The 18,307-nt window shown below is 52.7% G+C and overlaps 1 protein-coding gene across 2 annotated transcripts in view; it reads left to right on the top strand.

Annotated features, from left to right (window-relative positions):
* FGF18 (fibroblast growth factor 18) overlaps positions 1–6,301 on the top strand; it is a 73,976-nt gene extending 67,675 nt beyond the window's left edge. For both annotated transcript variants that reach the window (XM_082006213.1, XM_082006212.1), the window contains one exon: positions 5,234–6,301. In XM_082006213.1, the coding sequence (XP_081862339.1) occupies positions 5,234–5,500 (267 nt within the window). In that variant the 3' untranslated portion in view covers positions 5,501–6,301. The remainder of the gene's footprint in view (positions 1–5,233) is intronic.
* Positions 6,302–18,307: the final 12,006 nt, after the last annotated feature.

Here is an 18,307-nt window from a genome sequence, read left to right as displayed (position 1 = left end):
CTTGGAGGGAAATTTTCAGCAAGGCTTTGAAATAATTGCTGAGCTCGGCGGGTGCCTCGCCCCTGGGGGTGGCGTGAGGTCCAGCACCATGGGGTACCTCTGCTCGGGAGCCCCCTCTGTCTGTCCGTCCGTCTGTCTGCGGAGGGGGAGGGAGGGATGCAGCAAGGGTCCATTTTCAGGGTGCAAAAAACCTAGGTGCGTACACCTCTTGGAAACCTTTTGCCTGAGCGGCAGCTTTCCCTGCTCCAGGATTTTTAGGAAGCGAGGGCTTGCTTGCATTGCAGAGGGAAGCGATCCCGCTGGTGTGGGGAGCTCCTGTCTCCACAACCTGGCTTTGAGCCTGGAGGGGGCTGAACTTGCAGAGAGGTGATCATTAGGAGAGGCATCCCTGTCTCACTGGAAAGGTTGCGTCTCGCTGCACCCTGTGCCAAGCCGGCGTTCCTGGGCCGTCACAGAGGTGTTTCCTGTGGTTTCGTGGGTTTTGTTATTTGCAGCACATCACCAGCGCGTCGCCTTACCCAGAGAGCTTCTAACTGCAGCATCGCTTGAGGGAGGGGGGAAGCGTTTTGGCATAAGCTTAGCTAAGAACAGCTTAACGCAGCATCGCTCGGAGGGCTTCCTTTGTGCCCCGATCTTTGCAGACAGAGAAACCTTTCAGTCTCGCAGGCATCTCTCCCCGCACCGTGCTGTCACCCGAGCCGCTTGCGCGAGCTTATCGTTGCTGTAAAAGCCGAGTGAAGTTTGGATTTGTCGGTGCCTATCGAGCCAGACTTGTGAAGCGTGAATGAGAAAACCTGCCCTGGCCTCCCTTTTCCCAGCGAAGGCTGCTCGAGTGGCTTCGTGTGGCCGGCTAACAGGGAGAAGGCGGCTGCACCTGCTGATGCCTTGGCTCCGGCTGGTGGCACAGAGGCTGCGGCGAGCTCCCCCGGAGCAGCAAGCCGTTCGTGGCAGCGGTGCCTGGCGCGGAGGAGCGCTCCTGCTACGACAACAAAGAGCCCTTTGATCCTTTCCATTTGGAGAACTTAAAACGAGAAAGCCAAACTACAATAAGACCAAGTTGGGTCATAAAAAGGAGAGCGGGAGCTCCAAAGCGCTCCGGAGTGTAATTGTAGAAGCAGCAAATGCTTTGGCACTTCATTCTGCTTTAGTGTCAGTTCAGCGTGTTTCGCATTTAATACTGGAGAGCCCGTCGCCAAATGCTCTGCGCAAACAACCCGGCGCCGCTGCTTGGCAAGCTCGGGGTGCTGGGCGAGCCCCCGGCCCCAGCACGGCTCCTGCAGCTCCGCTGCCTCCGGCTGCGCGCCGCGCAGAGCCAGCCCATGGTGTACGGACAGTCCCGCGCTCGCACCCCCTCCTTCCGGAGCGGGCGCTGCAGGCGGCTGCTGCCGCTCCAGCCCTGCATGGTGAAGGGACCGGGACCGCTCGGGTCCACCGCCTTGTCACCGGGCAGCGGCTCGCTGTCTCCGGGGCTATCAAAAGTCTGGCTAACAGCTCCTGCATCTTCCCACTGCTGTTAGGGGTGTGTTTAAACAAAGAAACGCTCTGAATCCGAATTAGTTCTATGCAAAGAACCGGGGTGCAAGTTGTCAGCTCTGCGGCGGCCGGGCCTCGTCGCATGGCCGGGCAGCAGCTCGCAGGAGCAAAATCGGTGATTCGGGGGTGGCTCGTCACAGGTACAAGGAGGTGCTGAGTTGAAGAGAGCCAGTGCCTTTCGCAGGCGCGGAGTCGTGCCTCTGCGACGGCCCTCGCCCTGCCCCGCGCAGGGAGCTTGGCTGGAGGCGTTGCCTGTGGGACCAGCGGTGAGCAAAACGCGGGAGCAGCTCATCCCCCAAGTACGTGCGGGACGCCCGGTGCCGCAGAGCCCTTGCAGCCGCCCTGCGCCGCGGGGCTGATGGGGATGCGGGGCTGCGTGCTGGTCCTCCCTCGTCACCTGGCAGTGCCGTGGCACCAGGCCGGGCAGTTCTTCCACAGCTCCGAGGCTTTCCAGGACTCTTCTTTATTTTAAAGAATCCGTTCAAAACTTGAACCTCCACGTTTGGAAGGGCGAGCGCTCTGCAAGGTGCATCCTGACAGCTGAGCACGTCTGAAATGCGGCTTGGCAGCACCTCCCGACTGATGCCGGCAGCAGAGGGTGCAGCCCCGTATCGGCACCAAGTGTTGGCACTGGGAGCTCCTGGGGCAGGGCGGCCGGAGCGGGGAGCGATGCTTGGCCAAAGCCGTCTCCCTTTTCTCTCCCGTCCTCCTCTCTTTGGAGGAGTGAGGGCATGGGTGACAGACCCAGTGAGTGTTACGCTGTCGTTTAAATAGGGATGTGATTAGGCCTTAAGCGATGGGCACCTGGTGAAAACAAGGTGACACGTAAAAATTATTGAAAACCCTTATAAATGGCTTTTTCCCCTAACAGATTACCATGGGTCCAGCTCTCCGTGGTGTAGGTAACATGTGTGAGTGATTTATTCTATTGGGGATTGTAACAGATGCCGTAAAATCGTCTTGTAAGTATTAGAAAATCATTTGTCTGTCTCTGACGTGTCTTAGCACGTATAGGAATGCTCTGTTTGGGGAAGTGAGCTCCTTATCCTGATTTATCTCGAGGTGCTTGTAAATGTTGCTGTAATTTCACGTTATCAAATCATTTAGCTCTTCCTCTTCCAGAACGAAGTTATTTTATCTCATGCACCTTGTTTACTTCAAATTAGCCCTGAGGTTGGCCTGAAGTTGCACCTTGTTATTCCTCCACCTCCTGTCTCCGTCTTAGGCTCTGTTGGCAAATTTGAAGGTATAAGTAAATACTTTTTTGTTATTAATAGAATAATTTCCCCCTCCTACACACACGTTTTCTTTTCATTCCAGTCTTCGTTTTCCATGAGAAACTGACATTGCAATACAAGCGGAAGCCTCCCAAATTGCATGAAAATGCCTTAATTCTCCTAGCAACAAGGTCAGGGCTCAAATCCAGGACCTTTCCTCGAGCGTGGGGGAAATGGCCCTTCCAATTACCTGCTCCCCCTGCGGTACGGATCCGGTCGGTTCCTCAGCACCTGGGTTTGGGTGGATTTGAAACTCAGCCATGGTATTGTTTAAAAATTCTCCATTCACTGGGGAAGGGTTTGTATTGGGCTGAGCCCTGAGAAACCTGGGGCTGGTTTTATGGCTTCCCATTGAAACCTGGTGGAACCCCATGGTGTCGACTGATTTCCCCCTTCCCCACTCATGTGGCTTTGATCAAACCCAGGGCTTGGAGAACGACGACCCCCCCAGGAACTGGAACCACTGAGCTTTGCCCAGTTCTGCCATTCATTAAAGTGTTTGTGAGCTTCCAACTATAGATGACAAAATCAGGACCTTTGTGCCTAGCCCGGTACGGAGACTGCTGGCCCTGCGGCAGAGCTGGCTTGCCCTGTATAGAGGCCACGTATAGGGAGCATGGACGCTGGATGAGCACGTTTGATGCAGAAGCTTCCGTGATCTCCCGGCACTCTCAAGGGGACTGACCCGTGGGAACGAAACCCTTCAAGCAGGTTGGTGCGTTAATGATTTTAGGGTAAACTTCATGTATTGTTGCACCGATTGAATTGACGCTCTGCTGAAGGTATTAGGCCAGGGAGGGATGGCTGGTCCTGGAGGCTGGCAGTGCCGAAGCTTCTCCCTGACGTTGCCTGCATGACTCCAGCTTGGCTTGTCGTGCCTGATGGTTCCCATCTCGCAGCTCCGTTTGTAGCTCCTACGTGGTTATTGGGGGATCAGAGGTGTGGGGAAGCCTGAGCCAGCTCGGCCTGGGGGCCTTCCCTCCTGTCCCCCGCCCCTTCCCACAAACGGCATCGAACTCTGCGGTGATTATGCAGGAACTGTTTTAGGAGGTGTTTGACTTCAGCAGGGGGTTGGGTCGGGCTAATACCATGGTGGCAATCCTTCCTCTGGCTTTGCTGAGCATTTAGATTACGTCGGGTATGATGCTCATCCCTGTCCGGAATCCACAAAACGCCCAGAGCGGAGATGACATCCAGGGCTGAAGTGAGCCGGTATCTACTTCCTTATACCTTCTGATGCATGGAACGAAGTGCCGGTGTGCGCGGCGGCGGGTGGCGTGCCAGGCGCAGCGCCAGTGACTCGGCAGTTAAAGGACAAAACATATTTTCTTGGCAGAAGATTACAGGCGCGAAGAATTTCCTCTGTGCCGAACCTCTTAAAGATGCCGTTGTGTGATGCTGCAGCTCCCTTGGGCGGCTGCTTCTAGGCTGAGATTGAAAGGTGGGGAAAGGGGAAGGACCGCGTCCCCTCCGCCGCCAGAAACGAAACACTCTTCCAAAGGAAAACCAAATGTGACAGAGCTGGGGTGTGAGATCGGGCCCTTCCGTCGCCCGCTCTGGCGGTGGGCCCGGTGGCTGAGGACACTGCCGCCCCATAGTCCTCCGGCTGCGGTCGCACCAGGATGCCGGCCCGTCCAGGGAGCCGCTCCAGCACGGCAGCGGCCCGTTCCGCTGCTGATGCCGCTCAGGGATGCGAGTTGGAGCCAAGCCTGGGGTGTGCGACGCGGCTCCAAAATAACCGCAATTATAACGAAATATACTGGATTCAGTAGCGAAATAACTGGATTCAGGGACCGGAGTGGGGTCGGGGACCTCGACGCCCGCGGCACCCCTCTGGCTCATCCCGGAGCTCCACGTGCCGTTTTGGTGTCGCGCCCGGGATGCTGTGGGGGAGAGTTTCCAAAGCACTGGGAAGGCTTAGGCTAAGGCTTGTCATGATGTCAGTGGGATTTGGGTAGTTATGGATGCAAGCCCGCAAGGTATTTCGGAAAATGTACCGCCAGTGAGCGGTCAAAGTGGCAACGCTGTTGTTTGGCCCCTATGAGATGCTGGTTTTTTTAGTGTTTGTGATTAAGTGTGATGTTTCCCTGGCATGAGTTCAATTCATCCTCCTTTCCTAACGGAAAAGGCAAAGCGAAATGTCTAAAGCAGTTGAAGGAGGTGGACTGGGTAAACTTCACTGTTATCTTTGAAAAATCTCTCCTTGGATAGGAGTGTTTAAAAAAAATGAAATTATGACCTCATGCTTTCGTGCTTTTTTTTAAATTAATTTCTATTTCAGCTGACGTTTGTTACGGCTCCTTTTAACGTTTGAACCAAAAACAAGGTCCAGATTTGATGATTTTATTTATGCCAAATAGAGTTCTGGTCACTGAGCTTGCCTTTGGATAATGAACCTTTCCTTTTTTTTTTTCCTTTTTCAGCCTGATGGCACCAGCAAGGAGTGTGTCTTCATTGAAAAAGTCCTAGAAAACAACTACACAGCACTGATGTCAGCAAAATATTCAGGCTGGTATGTTGGATTCACCAAAAAAGGGAGGCCACGGAAAGGGCCCAAGACCCGGGAAAACCAGCAAGATGTACATTTTATGAAGAGGTACCCAAAGGGGCAAGTGGAGATACAGAAACCTTTCAAGTACACAACAGTCACCAAGAGGACTAAGAGAATACGACCCACCAACCCCAGTTAAAAATCGACAAAACCAGTGTCACAATAATAAACCACAAAAAAAAAAAAAAAAAAACTGCACCAGAGGAATATTTTTACATTAAAAATAAGGAAGAAGCTCTATTTTTGTACATTGTGTTTAAAAAAAAAATAAAAATAAAAAAAATTAATAAAAGACTAGATGGCAAACGCTGGGGAAAAGCTGTTAGGGATTTATTGTGACTTGAAAAACAAAATGAACTGCTCTATTTAAATTGACTTCTTGTTGTTGATGACACACAGGTGCTTATTTCGCTTTTTTGGAAAGGACAACTTTTCAAGCATATCCCCAGAGGGAAAAAAAAAAAAAAACAAACCACAAAAGTAATTATTAAAAATAAATAAATAAAACCAAAGAAAACCAAAGTTCTTTCCCAAAGTTACTGAGACCCTGCCCCGAAAAGTGCCGGTTTTGCAGTAATCTATTTATTGTCTGCTGCACGCCGGCCCAAGACAAGATGGTGTGTGCCGCAGTGGTTGAGTTTCCGTGGAGTTCTCGACGCATCGATCTTCTGTAACCTTTCTGACGACATAAGGTGTCACGGCTCTGTGATCCTGCATTATGCTCAGTTCTGGAGAATGCTGCTAAATACATTCAAGTGACTACAAGATGACCTAGTACACCAATGATAAGGGAATATTTTAAAACCAGCTATATTATATATATTATATATATATAAGCTATTTATTTCACCTCTCTGTATATTGCAGTTCCATGAACCAAGTATTACTGCCTCAACAATTAAAAAAAATTATTTAAAACACATGTACATATTTTTGCTGTTCACACTTCTTTCCCCTCCCTGAGTAGTGTTTTTTAATGCGTATTTATATTTTATGTGAGGGCAGCAGGACATGTTCGGGGTAGTTTCCCCACTATAAACTTTATTGCTAATTCTGTAATTCCTCTTTTTATTAATACCGTCTTCCTCCTCGTCCCTGGTTGTTCCCTCAAGGAAGAAATCTTGCATGGGGTGATGGTGGCCTGAGAGTGGGGGAATCCACGCTGGCATTTTTCAAGAGCAGGAGTTAAACTTGATGCTTTTCAGCCCAACAAATATTTCCTAACGCTTTGGCCAAGCAGAAGGCAAACTGGAAAATTAGCATCTGACTCAACGCGTATTTACGTGTGGCTTGTGTTTCCTTCAGCGGAGGTTTTGAGAGAGGCTGTTTGCTTCAGGTATTTAATTCGATATTGTAGATCTTTTAAAACTCGCCCTAGACCCACCGAATCCCTCTCCCTCGCCCCCCGTAGCTCTCCCGGCCCGCCGGCGACGTGCTCTCCTCGTCGCTCCAGCCAGCCTTCCTCCCGGCTGTTCTGCGCGGGACTCGGACGACGTAAAGCCACGAGGGGTGACTCTATGTATGGATTGACCCACGCGGTGGGTTGGGTGAGACAGCATGAAACAGAGAGGGGGAAAAAAGGCGGCCGGTGGAATAACTGACCTCAAATTTTAGCTGAAATGACAGCTGAGCCCAAGGGAAGCTTGAAGGAGAAGCTCGCTTGACTTTTTCCTACTCTCTGTGTGCAGCCTGATTCCAGCCAGGGCTGAAAATGCTCAAAGCCACTAAGAAAGCTTTTTCTTGTTATCAGAAGAATGACTCTCCCCAGAACAAGCTTTCTCAAGGTACCTTTGAGAGCTGCAGCCAAATCCTGCAGATCAAAGCCCTTTGGGAGATGGTGCAGATAAGCGCGCAAGCTTGAGGATGCTTATCTGAGCCAATCTCCAAAGCTCACAAGCCTAGAGAAAAATGAACAGTGCTAAACAGGGTCACTGCATGCTGCTCCACGAAAAGCTGGGCAGCCTTACGGGTGATGCCTTCACCCCCTGGACGGTCGCTCAAGCAGCCCCTCTCCCAGTGAATGTACTGGGAGCTGCTCTCGTGGCGCACCTGGAGACCAGCGCGGCAGCGGGACCTGATGGCACGGTGGTGGAATTGGTTGGTGGGGGCTGGAAGGCTTTGCCAGCTTTGCCTTCAGATTGATTCACGTGGGAGAGATTTGGGGAAAGTTCAGAAGAGCGCGGGCGGTGGGGGATTCGGAGCGGCTGGAGACTTGCCATGTTAGTGCCTCCAAGAGGAGAAACCCAGTTGATTTCCAGAGTGAGAAAGGATTTACAGGTGCCTTTTTTCTCCTTGAAATATCACCATGGCCCGTGGCACTGATGGTTTCACTGTCAGAATGACAGGGTTGGTTTGCTGTCGGGGAAATTCGGAGGGGGTGGAGGCAGTAAATGCTGGTGAAGGCTGGGCGGAAGGGATCTCCCATGAGGCCGACAGCAACCAGGGAGGATCTGCTGCCGGTCCTGCAACGCCCACTGGGTTTGGAGACTGGCATGTGGGAACTGGGGGCCTCTGGCTCTTGGGTCGTTGGTTTACAAGGATATTTGCTGGAGAGTAGGGAGACGGGTTCCTTGGGCTGTGAAAAGTGGGTGAAGCGGTATGTGCTCACCTGGGTTAGGTGCCGTCGGAGAGGTTTGTTGGCTGGGAATGGTGTGCGTTGAGTATTCGTGTTTAAACATCTGCTCTTTAGGTTTTGCTAACAACAACAAAAGCAGGGGCAAAGATGAGAAGAATTCACACCGGGTTCCCTTCAGAGCACCTTCCCATTGGGCAAAAGGGTGCTCTGGGGAGGAGATGTTCAAGAAATGAAGAGAAAGAGAGGAGATCCATCAAGTGCCCGGTGACGGACAGCCTTGTGCTTGTGGCCGCCAGGCACGTGGTGTTTCTGCGCCTGGGTTGTGCTTGGGGGTTAGGCCAGAGGCTGCGAGTGGTTGTCAACATCCCTGTTGGACAAGTCTCTCTGCCGACCTCCAGACTGAAGAAGCAGCCTGCCTGTGGTGTCTAACATTTCTTCCTTTCAGAAAGTCTTCGGGCTCCCTGAACGTGAGCTGAGATTCCCCGTGTAGGCTATTACATTTGATTTATGTTATAATTGAAAAGTGTTAATGAGGATTTAATTACTATTGTGGAAATAACCTCAACAGCGAGGAGCGTAATGCTAGGCGATTGCTTGAAGCAACTGATGGCGTTAATGTGTGTGGAGCTCTGGGTGGGCACACTTTAAACAAATACACTGCTTAATTGGATTTAATAAAAGCATATTGTAGCTACTGTTTCAGAAATACTGCTAGATTTGTAGCAATGTTTTCATAGCTGAGATCAGATAGTGGCACAGTCTGATAACGCCGCGGTTGGCTTTGTCATGAAGCCGGGCGCAAGCACCGCCGGGCACGCTGAAATGTGAGTCCATCCCAGGAGGGAAGCTTTGTAGGTCCAGAGCTTTGTTTGGTGAGACCTTCTGGGTGGTGGGTCTCCCATGCTGTTCCTGTGATGGTGAAGGGTTGGCAATCAAAGCTCAGCCGGGCTCTGCCTCTGGTCCAAGTAGGACAAACCTTTCCTCATGGTGTTGTAATGGCCTGCGTGAGGCTTACCACTGGCTGAGAAGATAGTGTCCTGGTTCCTGTGCAAGGTGTCTTCCAGCTCACCAGGGACCTTGCCTGGACCACGGAGCAGACAGCGAGTTGACCAAGTTGGCATCCCTGCAGCTGGAGCCCTGAAGCTGGTGTGATCTTTCCTGCTCCGCAGCCGGTAGTAATGTTCTGCCTCTGCCTTGTTGATGCAAACTCAGGTGCCATTGTGGGCTCCACGCCATGAAGCCAGGCGGTCGCTGCACTAGGCCTGCCCCGTTTGAGCCTGATCTGCCCCTCTTGCCAACAGTCGGCATTTGTCAATGTGTCTTTTGGGAGCACAAGCACATGAGGTGGTGCTCGTTTTCCTGGGCTGTCCTCGCTGTCTTGTTTAGCTCAGGATCGTCTCCGTAGCGCTGGTTCACAGGCTCACAGTTAGAGTTCAGCTTTTTGCGGATGTGAAGCAGCAGGGAAGCCTCTTCCAGGAGCACGCTCGCAGTTTTAGGTGAGCCCTTCTTCAAGAGGGGGACTATTGCACCTGCCCAAAGGTGCAGCCTACCTATGCAGAGGGATGATCCCTTCAGCTACATCACCTCTCACACGCTAGCGTGTATGGTAACTGCACAATTAGCATTAGCTTTCGGGAGCGTAGCTGATACACCCCTCCAATAAACGTCACAAGGCAAGGCAGGGTGAGGAAGAAGCAATAGCGACCAAAAATAACGAAGTCTGGGCAAGGGATGCTCCCCCAATGCTCAGTGATGAGAAGATAAGACCAATTTCTTACATCCATGGCTTCTGGAGTTAAAGCCATGGCCTAAATGAGCTGGATGCCCTAGTGCCAGTGAACGCAGCGTGTCCGTAAGGTGACGCGCTGGCAGCAGAGCTTGGGGGGGATTCTGGAAAGCACCGTGAGGCCTGAGCTCGGCTCACTCCGGCCGGCTGCACGGCCTTGAATCGTCTTGGTCTTTGCAGCCGCTTACTTACCTTGGCTTGCAGAAACATGGCAAGGCAGAAGTCAGGTCTGGTTTAAGTCAACGCCCAGCCAACACCGGCTCTCGGAGCAAGGCTTGACAGGCACGTGCGTTGTGCTACGGTCCGTGTTCTGCCCCGCGGATGTCCATCAGCTTTCCCGGATTCACTGAGCATTTCGGCGCCTCCGTACTTTCACAAAAGCAGTGGAATGAGATTTCAGCCAGGACCTCAGCCTCCAGCTGGAGAAGATGTTCTAGCAGTTTGAGTTGTCTAGGAGAGTTTGTCCACCAAGGAAGATCTGACTCTGAGCAAACAACAGGGTCGGCTCTAGGTGGGACAAGCTGGGTAACAGAAAACATACGTGAATTTGGCTCTAGGAGCATGCTGTATTACCATATCTACCTTTGAAAAATGAGGTCGTAATATGTGAAAAAGTGTGTGTGTGCGGAGTGATGGTTGTTATGTTTTAGGGTACCGAATTGCTCTGCCATGCAGGTATCTGCCGATGAAGGAGGAGGAGGAGGTGTGTGTATGTCGGTGTAGCTGTAAATACTCCCTTGCAAAGCCCTTCGCCTGTCTGGGCGCAGCCCAGAGCCCCGCTCGGTCCCGCTCGCCCGACACAGCGGAAGGGGCCAGACAAAGCACGGGCGTCCCCCAGGGAAAAAGCTTTTCTCTCCCGTCCACTCTCAAGGTGTGAAGCATGGTGGTTTTTGTCGGCTGCACGGGGAAGCAGGTATATTCCTATGCATAATTTCCTGGTGTCGTGCCAAAGGGTGGAAGTTTATACTTAAGATACACAACAGCTGTTTCAAGTGCCTACGTCTCGTGCCAGCCATACCACCTGAATGGCCAAGGGATATATATAAAACTTCAATTATTTTTTTGAATGTTTGTTGTTATTCGTTTGGAGACGGATGAGAGGAGATTCCTCACGAATGATGTAACCTACGTAGACTCTGTTATTTCCAACGGTGTGAGCTGAAAAATTAGGGAGGAAAAATCAGGTCAAACTGAAATTTTCTTTTTTTTAAGTGAGACAAAGTACTGGGTGGAGAGATTTGGGTTTACCAAAAACATTTAATTCACTCTATTTAACAATTTACTTCATCTCTAAATATAGGTAATGTTAAAGGGGAAAAAAAAAAGGGAAATCGTAAGCTTCACTTTGAAAGCAAAAAGCAATATTTGATGTGTAAAAAAATCTCACCTGCCTATTTCTCAGTTGACGCTGTTTTCAAACTCTCCGAAAAGATTTGAGCCCCCACTCTGAAACTCCACTTCTGTCCCCGTTTACCGTTTCTTTAGCAAACGCCACCTCGCTCCGCTGTCTCCCTGGACGACAACACCCACCACCTTCCCATGGAGCCTGCTGAGGGGCCCACAGCCCAAACCTTCTCCAGGTTGGCCATGTCTCACCCATTTCTGCTGCCCCTCTGCTGCCACCCCCTTTTCTTCAGAGGCTGAATCCTGGGTGATGGGGAAAAAAAGCTCGTAACGCCGTTTCTTTTCTCCCACGGCATTTTAAGCTCGCAACGCTCGTGTTAAGGTGCCAACCCGAGGCGATGTAGACCATGAGTGTCCCCTTCGGTGCGTCACCTGCAGAGTCCCTGGCCCGCAGCAAGGTCTGGCACATACCGGGGTCTCTCCCCGGCAGTCAAGACCCACGGATTTAGTGGGTGCCCGCAGAGACAAGCCAAGCCGTGAGCTCGGGGCTGGTGGCCACTGCTGCAGTACCTGGCCATGTTTGTTTTGGGTGGGACTCGTTTCTACTCGGTAGGTTACGGAAAGTTGTCGTCCGACCAGGGCAGCCCGAAGGTGGCCGACACCTCCCTGGGCAAGAGCTGATTTCCAGTTTCGGACCAGACAAAAGGGCAACTGTCTGCACATCGCTGGTGTCTGCCAGCCTGGGGGACCCACGGCTGAGCCACAGGAAGCATAACTGAGTTACGCCGGGCTTGGGAAACGGCCGGTTGAGTTTCCCAAGCCACATCAAACCGATGTGAAGAGAGATGAATTGGTCTGCTCAGGCCTAAAGGATAGAAAACACTGCCTTTGTTTTGAAAAAAGCAGCTGCGGCGGCCAGGAATAACAGAAGGTGTAACCGCTTCGAAGCCTCTAAGGGGAGTTTCTTCTTCGGTCAAGCAGCACGAGTGTCTTGAGGTTCCCGGCGCGTTTTGAGGGATGCCCTGGATGAAGGACAACATGGCCCGGCCGGGGGAAGGACCGCAGGAGCTGTGGAAATCACGGGGGACATTTGTAATTGGGACATTTCACCCCAAGACTCCCCGGGTAGGAGATGCGGAGTCACGCACCCGTTTTGGGGTACAACACCGCCGCTCCGCTGGTAGCTGGGAGAGACGAGCGTCTCGTGAGGCAGCGGAGAGCCGGCTGGGAGCGCACCCCGTCCCGGCCGGTTCTGAGCCGCCGTCGGCTTGAGGGGTTGTTGTGTGCGAGGACGGGAGGAAGCAGTGTCAGGAGCAAGGCGGGAAAGCGACGGCGTGAGATCGGCCGCGGCCTGCGGCACGCCAGCGATGAGCGCATTAGTTCCTGGGAGGTAGCACGCGTTACTTGGATCGTATGGTCGTATTTGCGTGAACCGGGATGTAAAAAGCCTTGGCTGGGGTTTACAAAGGAGCCTGGAGGAACGGGCTCCCTGTCTGTCCACGCATCTGACACGGGCACGTACTGAAAACTCTTCCGCTCCTTTGTGGGACTATTTTCCAAGGAGAGACAGCGATGCGGAGCTTAAATGTTGTTTACAGCCGCGGCAGGCTTTGGGGCTGTGATCATCCCTGCTCGAGAGCTTTCAAAAGGATAAAATGAGCCTCCTATTATAAGGGCTGAAAACGATCCTAAATGAATAACACACACGCAGCCTTCACAGGCGCACACTTCTGAGCCATTGGAAATGTTGGCACATGCAAACAAACAAAAACACATGTCTCGGGTCTCTGGTTTTCATAGATTTCTGCATGCCATGACATTTTGGAGGATGGCATTGCCAAGAGCTAACGAACCAGATTCCCAGGCTTGGCTCGCAGAGCTGGCTCGGTGACGGGGGACCGAGAGGGGAGGCCTTCGGGCTGGGGACAGGCTCCGGGGAGCGGAGCGCTCGGGGCAGAGCCTTCGAGGGGTGCCCGCTCGCAGGAGGAGGTTTGCGACGGGGAGGCTCTCTGGAGGCAATGTGAGACCGGGGACCCGCACCCGCCTCTGCTTTGAAGGCAAAGAGGTGACGGAGAGCGATTGCTCTGAAACCCGCAGCCGGCGGCAGCGCCCAGAACACGCCCTGCAGAGAACGTCTGGGCGAGTTGCGTGCGGCCGGCTCCATCTGATCCTACAGCCACAGTGACGGTGACCTTGGCGGTCGCTGTCAGAGCCGACACCGGCCTCCGGGGTCCCTGAGGCCGGGCCTGGGGGACGGGGAGCCGGCGGGGGGCTGGGCTGGTCCCGGCCGTGCCCCGCGGAGCAGCTGGTGCGGCCCACGGCGCTCGCCCGGCTCATGCGCACCGTCCGTCTGCCCGTCTGTCTGTCTGGGCTACTTGGGAAAGGTAAAACACCGCTTCCTGCGGGGTCAGATATTTTGGAGGGGGAAGAAAGCAATTTGTGGCTGTGTTGTCTGCCTGATCAAAAGTGTTACCGGACTCGGTTACACAATGTGCGCTCTTTAAACCGGTCCCAATTAGCCCTTCTTGCTAATGCTGCGTTTCATTCCTGGGAGACTGCACTCGGAGAGCTGTTATGACTTTGTGATTGTGCACATACCTTTATGTGCTTTCATTCTTAATCCCCTTTTTGCAGAAGCCAAAAGGTCTTCCAGCCAAAAAGGAAATCAAAACCTTTTGTTGGCTGCTTCATAAGAATTAAGGGTGGGATGAAGGTTGTAGCAGGATCTTAATTAGCCATTGTAAATAATGAGAGCGGCAGTGCCTGCAACCATATACCACCTTGGGTTGAGATATTGTCAGACCACACAAAGCTAGGTGAATGGGCAGCACAATGGCAGACAAAATTCACCCCTGACGACTGCAAGGCAAGGCACGGCGAGGAATAATCCGAGCTATGCATGCACGTCGTCGGGCTCCGAATTAATCGTAATAATTTACGCTTCTATTAAGCTATCCACAACGACTCCGGGGTCTTTTTTCCCTTTTCGCTGTCAGGAAAGTGAAGCAAAATATGAGGATGGCTAAAGGGAGGGATGTAAAATATTCCTGAAAGCCTGCCTGCTCACAGCAGAGATCCAGAGGAGACCCTTGCTAACATGCCGGGCTCCTCTCTGGATATCCGATCTCAAAAGGGGATATAGTGGAAATAATAAGTGTTCAGAGGCTGACAATGAAAATGATTAGAGGCCTGGTGAGGGAATGCTTTATGGAGGTATTGAAAGGACTGTGCCTGCTTCATTTAGAGACAGGAAAGTAATGAATAGTCTAGACTGCAGAGAAAGCAAATTGGGATCTCCTGCTCACCTGCTCTCCTAAGGCAGGCGGGGAAATTCAGTGAAAGGCAGCAAACTTCAAAACTGGTGAAAGAGAGTGGTACTTGACTTGGGAAAATTAACATACAGCACGGCGATGAACCTTTGGGTTCAGGCTGAGAGAGCCTGGAGACTGGCCTCGGGAGGGAAGGGCTATGGCAGCGTACCCCCATTTCGGTTGGGTGCTTCTCCCTTCCCACCCAGCGAAAGCCGTGGTGGTTCCTCCTTCTTAAACAGCTCTGCAGAAAGCACAAGGTACCTCCAGGTGTGCTTGGGGTCCTTTCCCAGTCTTATCGCACAGGCCTGTCATTTCTCACACGCCTCTGCTGGCTGAAAGGGCAGCAAAGACGCTCTGTGATGGCCTCACAGGACCCTCGGAGGGTCCGTCCTCCCGCCGTTACCTTTCCACCCCCACAAGAAGCTCCACAGACACCTCTCCTCAGGGAGACCGTTGCCCAGGTGGCAGCCACCCTGCTTGCAAACCCTCGCTTGTGTTTTCTCTTGGTGATTTTTGGATCCCAAAGTCCCTTCCAGGTCGCGCCGGCACCATCCCATTTGCTCACTGTTGAGACGGCGCCAGCGCTGGCGCGTGGCAGTGTTGTACGGCCACCCTCACCACCTAGTTGGAGCTGGAGAGGAGAACTCTCAACCCCTGCCTTCACAGGGTCACCCAGGTCTTCTCCAACCCTTGCTGCCTTTCACACCAGCCACGCCAGGCAACTTAAGTGCAAGTGGTCCCGTTCCGGGGGTGGAGAAGTTGAGATTACTCGTTTGATCTTGGACATGGCAAGTGTTGAGCTCAGTGTTTCAAAGCCTGATTGTACAAGCTCCTCGCATACATTTGGGCTGAGATCTTTCGTCGCCCGGAGGATTTGTGTGTTCAAGTCCCATCCATTTGGCATGTTGCAGCCGGATTCCTCCCGCGATTTCAGGAGGAGATCCGTGCACGCAGCGGGCCCTTTGCTACGGGAACCCGACCAGCTGCGCAGCGTGATTTGCTGGGAAGCATCAAAAATAGCTGCCAGGTGGGAGGCGAGTCTGGCTCCGAAAGCTCCGGGGCGCTGCGGAGTAGCTGGGTGTCCTCTCCATTGCCCGCTTGGGGTGCGGGTTTGGCCAGGCCAGCCCAGCTGTGGGGTGCTGCCGTCAGACGTCGCAGTAGGTGGTCTGAACCCGGCCCAAGGTGCTCTAATCTACGATCTGCTGTAGCAGCCAAGTGATTCAGGGCTGGATGTTTGCTTCGTACCTCTTCAAGGTGTGAACCGAGATCACGTCATGCTCTCGGAAGAAGACAACGAAAACAGACCCTCACCCTTTCCCAGCTGGCTTCTCCAAGGGAAGAAGGGCCGCCGCCAGCTCAATCACAAGCCCTTCTCCGTCACTGGGGCATTGGTCTGCAGATGCCTGGGACAAGCCAGATACCGGCTCGTGGCTGCCCCGGGAGGGAGGGATCGCCTTCGAAAAGTGACTGACGTGGGGAATAGACCAAAACCCTGCCTGTGGGTGGAATTCGTGACATTTAAATTTACTCCTGCGTTAGTGCTGCCTTGCCAGGGAGCCGGGAGCAGGACTTTGTGACGGGGTAGATACCTTTAGGGTGTGTATGTGCTTTGTTGAACACCCTTCCACCCGCGCCAAGTGGTTCGTACACCAGAGCAGCGACCAAAGCCTCTCCCGGCGGCTTCCCAGCCAGAGGAAGAAGGGCTGCGCTGTCCCCTGGGACGCAGGGAAAAGCTTCCGGGGAAGGTTTGGCAGCAAGCAGATGGGAGCGTGGGCGCCTGGAGCTGCCCCGCAAAGGTGTTGCCCATGGGGGAGAAAAGGGCAAAAAACATCGCTTCAGGAGAAACTGCCCCAAGTCCTTGAAAATGGCAGTGACGGGGGCACGAAAAATGGATCAAAGGAGCATGCAGAGATGAAAGATTAGCTGAATTATTTGGTCTGGAAGTTTCCAGAGAAGCGGTGGTGGGTGTGAGCAAAATTGTGGCTGTGGCCGGAGGCTGGGGAATCAGGGGAGGGCTGTGCCTGCGTCTGCTGGCAAATATCGGAGTTGGAGCATTTTGTTTCATTATCTGCTTTTTAGGATTTTATTATTAGCTTCGCATCTGTCCTGCAGCTTCTCCTCTGCTCCTTGAAGGGCATCGCTAGTTCCGGACCGGGAATTGCTGCGTCTCCCCGTTGGGCACAGGGACACCTACTAGAGACGTCGAGTCGGACGCGCTCGAGCGATGGGGAGGGAAAAGTGAGCGGTCACGCACGTGGGGAGAGCACCGGGTCTCCGGCGGGGTCCCTCGCGCCGCTGTGCTTCAACACGCACACGTGCACGGGTGCCCTGCACCCATGTCAGGGGTAAATCGAGTCAATTATCTCCCACCGTCTCTGTTGAAAGTGGTACCTAATCCTTTCCTCTAAACCTTTTATCTGCCATTAAACGGTCATTAGTTTAAAAGAAAAAAGTTAAGCTGACTCACTCTCCAGCTGGAAAAACCTTTATAATTGCAGCAAAAACGCACTGAGGGCATGCACCGATAACATTGTTTTAGGGAACAAACAAAAACCACCATCAGTTTTGCATTAATTATTTTTCTGGGCGAATGAATTAAACAGGACCGCTGATTTGTAACTTGTGGGCACATTGTTGTGTTTACTACTCGACCTTCCTGGAAATTTCCCGAGTTAGAAGAAACATTTAAATTATAACCAGCTACACGTTCCTGGTGGGAATCGTTCCCAGTCATAAATAATAAAGAAGACTTTAGGCTGATGAGAAGGAATTCAGATTCATCTCCCCGATGTTTCCAGTCAAAACCAGGAATCCAAGACCCCGCTGCTTTGGGTGGAAGCTCTCAGGGTGGGGAGGGACGCCGGTGGGGATTGACGCTCAGCTGGGCGAGAGCGGGAGACTCAGCTCATCGCGAGTCCTGCTCCGCGGGCTCGTTAGCCGTTTGCAATCGTTAAGCGACCAGCCGCTGCTCTCCGCGCCGCCCTGGAAGAGCCTGGGTTTTCTACCAGGGCTTCTGCGTCCGGGCTGCGTCCTGCTGCCCCGGTGCGGGAGCCTCCCGGCACGCGCCCGGTGCTGCAGACCCTCGCGCTGAGCACGTGAAGGGGCTCAGAGACGCGGTGCGGGAGCTGGCTCGGCGTCTCCTGTGCAGCGCCCTGATGAGCACAGTGGGCCTGTTGGGCTTTTCCAACCCCAAAATGGGAATATTATTAGCGGTGTCAACTCCTCAACAAGGACTAAACATTAAATCCGGAATTAGCTAGGGGGGTGGTGAAACGTGACGGGGAATTTTTTCCCTTTTTGCCTTGAAAAGCTAGAGGATTAAGTTTTGTGTTTTTTAACCAGATTTTTTTTTTGGAAAGTTCTTTGCATTTTTCCAGACTAGGAACAAAGTCTAGAAATATTGACATGTGAAAAGAATGCATTTCAGGTCCCAGTTTTTCTATTTTTGACAAAAATAAAGTTTTCCTTTAATACAAAGTTTTTGCTTATCGGTAAACGTGTAGAAATTTCCAGCCAGCTCTAACACAGACTGTTTGGTTTGTAGATTTTGAAATAGAAATGCTGAATTTTCCCGTGGTCGGAAGTGCAGTGCCAGGACCTCTCCTGCCGCCCCCATCACCCGTGGCAGGGCGGCACGCATCCAGAGCCGGGCACGAGCGAGGGGTTCAGCTTTTGGTTCGGCTGTTGCCATCAGGCTGTTTCCGAACCGTCCGTCTGTAGCCCCAGAGCAAGATACGCTGTGACCCCCTTCCTCGGACCCTCCACACCCGCGCGCTCGGTGCTGCAGGCATCACTTCCAGGAAGCAATACCGGTTGTGTTTAATTGACTAGTAAATTATAGAGCGTGTGGTCCATCAGCCGCTGTGCTGGTGCTGCCGAATTTCCATGAAAGGGGTAAAGTTTCTGCAGTGAAGACCCTCCTGTGGCCGT

The sequence above is a fragment of the Phaethon aethereus genome (assembly GCF_964289735.1).
Source record: "Phaethon aethereus genome assembly, chromosome: 14".
In the NCBI taxonomy this organism is placed as follows: domain Eukaryota; kingdom Metazoa; phylum Chordata; class Aves; order Phaethontiformes; family Phaethontidae; genus Phaethon; species Phaethon aethereus.
The sequence above is the reverse complement of the archived record's forward strand: the minus strand, read 5'-3'. Positions and strand labels throughout refer to the sequence as shown.